We start from the raw sequence: 1228 nt of genomic DNA on the forward strand, positions 1-1228 counted from the left end.
TCTGCTGCTTTAGCAGAAGAGGATTCGAATTCTGAGTATGACATTGCTTTAGTTGCGGGTGAACATACATATCACAATGATGTGTGGGTTCTTGATTCTGGGGCATCGTATCATATATGTCCACGTAGGGAGTGGTTTACTACCTATGAGCAGGTAGATGGAGGAAATATTTCAATGGCTAATAGTTCAGTGTGCAAGGCAATTAGGATTGGCTCTATCAAGATCCGAACACATTATGGTACGTTTCACATATTGAACGATGTTTGACATGTTCCACAAATGACTAAGAATCTGATTTCACTTAGTGCACTAGACAATAAGGGTTTCAGTTTCAGGGGTAAAGGTGGAGTTCTGAATGTCTGCAAGGGTTCGGATGTGATTCTAAAGGGTGTCAAGCGTGGTACTTTGTATTTCCTACAGGGATCCACTTTATCAGTTTCAGCTGCTGTTGCTTCATCTGAGGTTCAGAAGGATGATATGACAAAGTTATGGCACATAATGCTTGGGCATAACAGTGAGAGAGGAATGCAAATCCCCTCCAAGGCTGATCTTCTAGGTGGCCATAAGGTCACAAACCTTGATTTCTGTGAGCATTGTGTCTTTGGGAAACTACATCGCAGTAAGTTCCCCAAAGGCATTCATAGAACTAAAGGTATTCTTGATTATATCCACTCCGATTGTTGGGGTCCTTCACGTGTTGAGTCATTGGGGGTCACAAGTATTTTGTATCATTCATTGATGATTTTTCAAGGATGACTTGGGTGATCATAATGAGGTTTAAAAGTGAAGCTTTCAAGAATTTCAAGCAGTGGAAGGCGTTAGTGGAGAATCAAACTGGGAAGAAGATCAAGAAGCTACGAACTGATAATGGTCTAGAATTTTGTTGGTCTGAGTTCGATGAGTTCTGCAAGAATGAGAGGATCGCTAGGCATCGTACCGTCAGAGATACACCACAACAAAATGGTGTAGCAGAACGAATGAATCGGACACTTTTGGAGAGAGTTCGGTGCATGCTCTCTAATGCTGGATTGACCAGAAAGTTTTGGGCAGAAGCCGTTAGTACGGCATGTTATTTGATCAACCGTGGATCGCACTCTGGAATTAACCTCAAAACACCCTATGAGATGTGGTCTGGTAAGCCTGCAGATTACTAAAAAATGAGAGCTTTTGGTTGCAATGTTTATTATCATGTTAATGAGGGTAAATTAGAGCCAAGGGCCAAAAAGGG

At 41.9% G+C, this 1228-nt stretch overlaps 1 protein-coding gene across 1 annotated transcript; it reads left to right on the plus strand.

Moving 5' to 3' along the window:
• The first annotated feature begins 279 nt into the window (after positions 1-279).
• LOC145627600 (putative mitochondrial protein AtMg00300) lies at positions 280-756 on the plus strand. The gene has a single exon (XM_081679966.1). The coding sequence runs from the start codon at positions 280-282 to the stop codon at positions 754-756; it is 477 nt and encodes a 158-aa protein (XP_081536092.1).
• Positions 757-1228: the final 472 nt, after the last annotated feature.

The sequence above is a fragment of the Chenopodium album genome, chromosome 4 (assembly GCF_948465745.1).
Source record: "Chenopodium album chromosome 4, dcCheAlbu1.1, whole genome shotgun sequence".
Classification (NCBI taxonomy): Eukaryota; Viridiplantae; Streptophyta; class Magnoliopsida; order Caryophyllales; family Amaranthaceae; genus Chenopodium; species Chenopodium album.

Excerpts from the sequence above, each read along its gene's own strand:
- LOC145627600 (XM_081679966.1), top strand. The coding sequence starts at position 280 with ATGACTAAGAATCTGATTTCACTTAGTGCACTAGACAATAAGGGTTTC.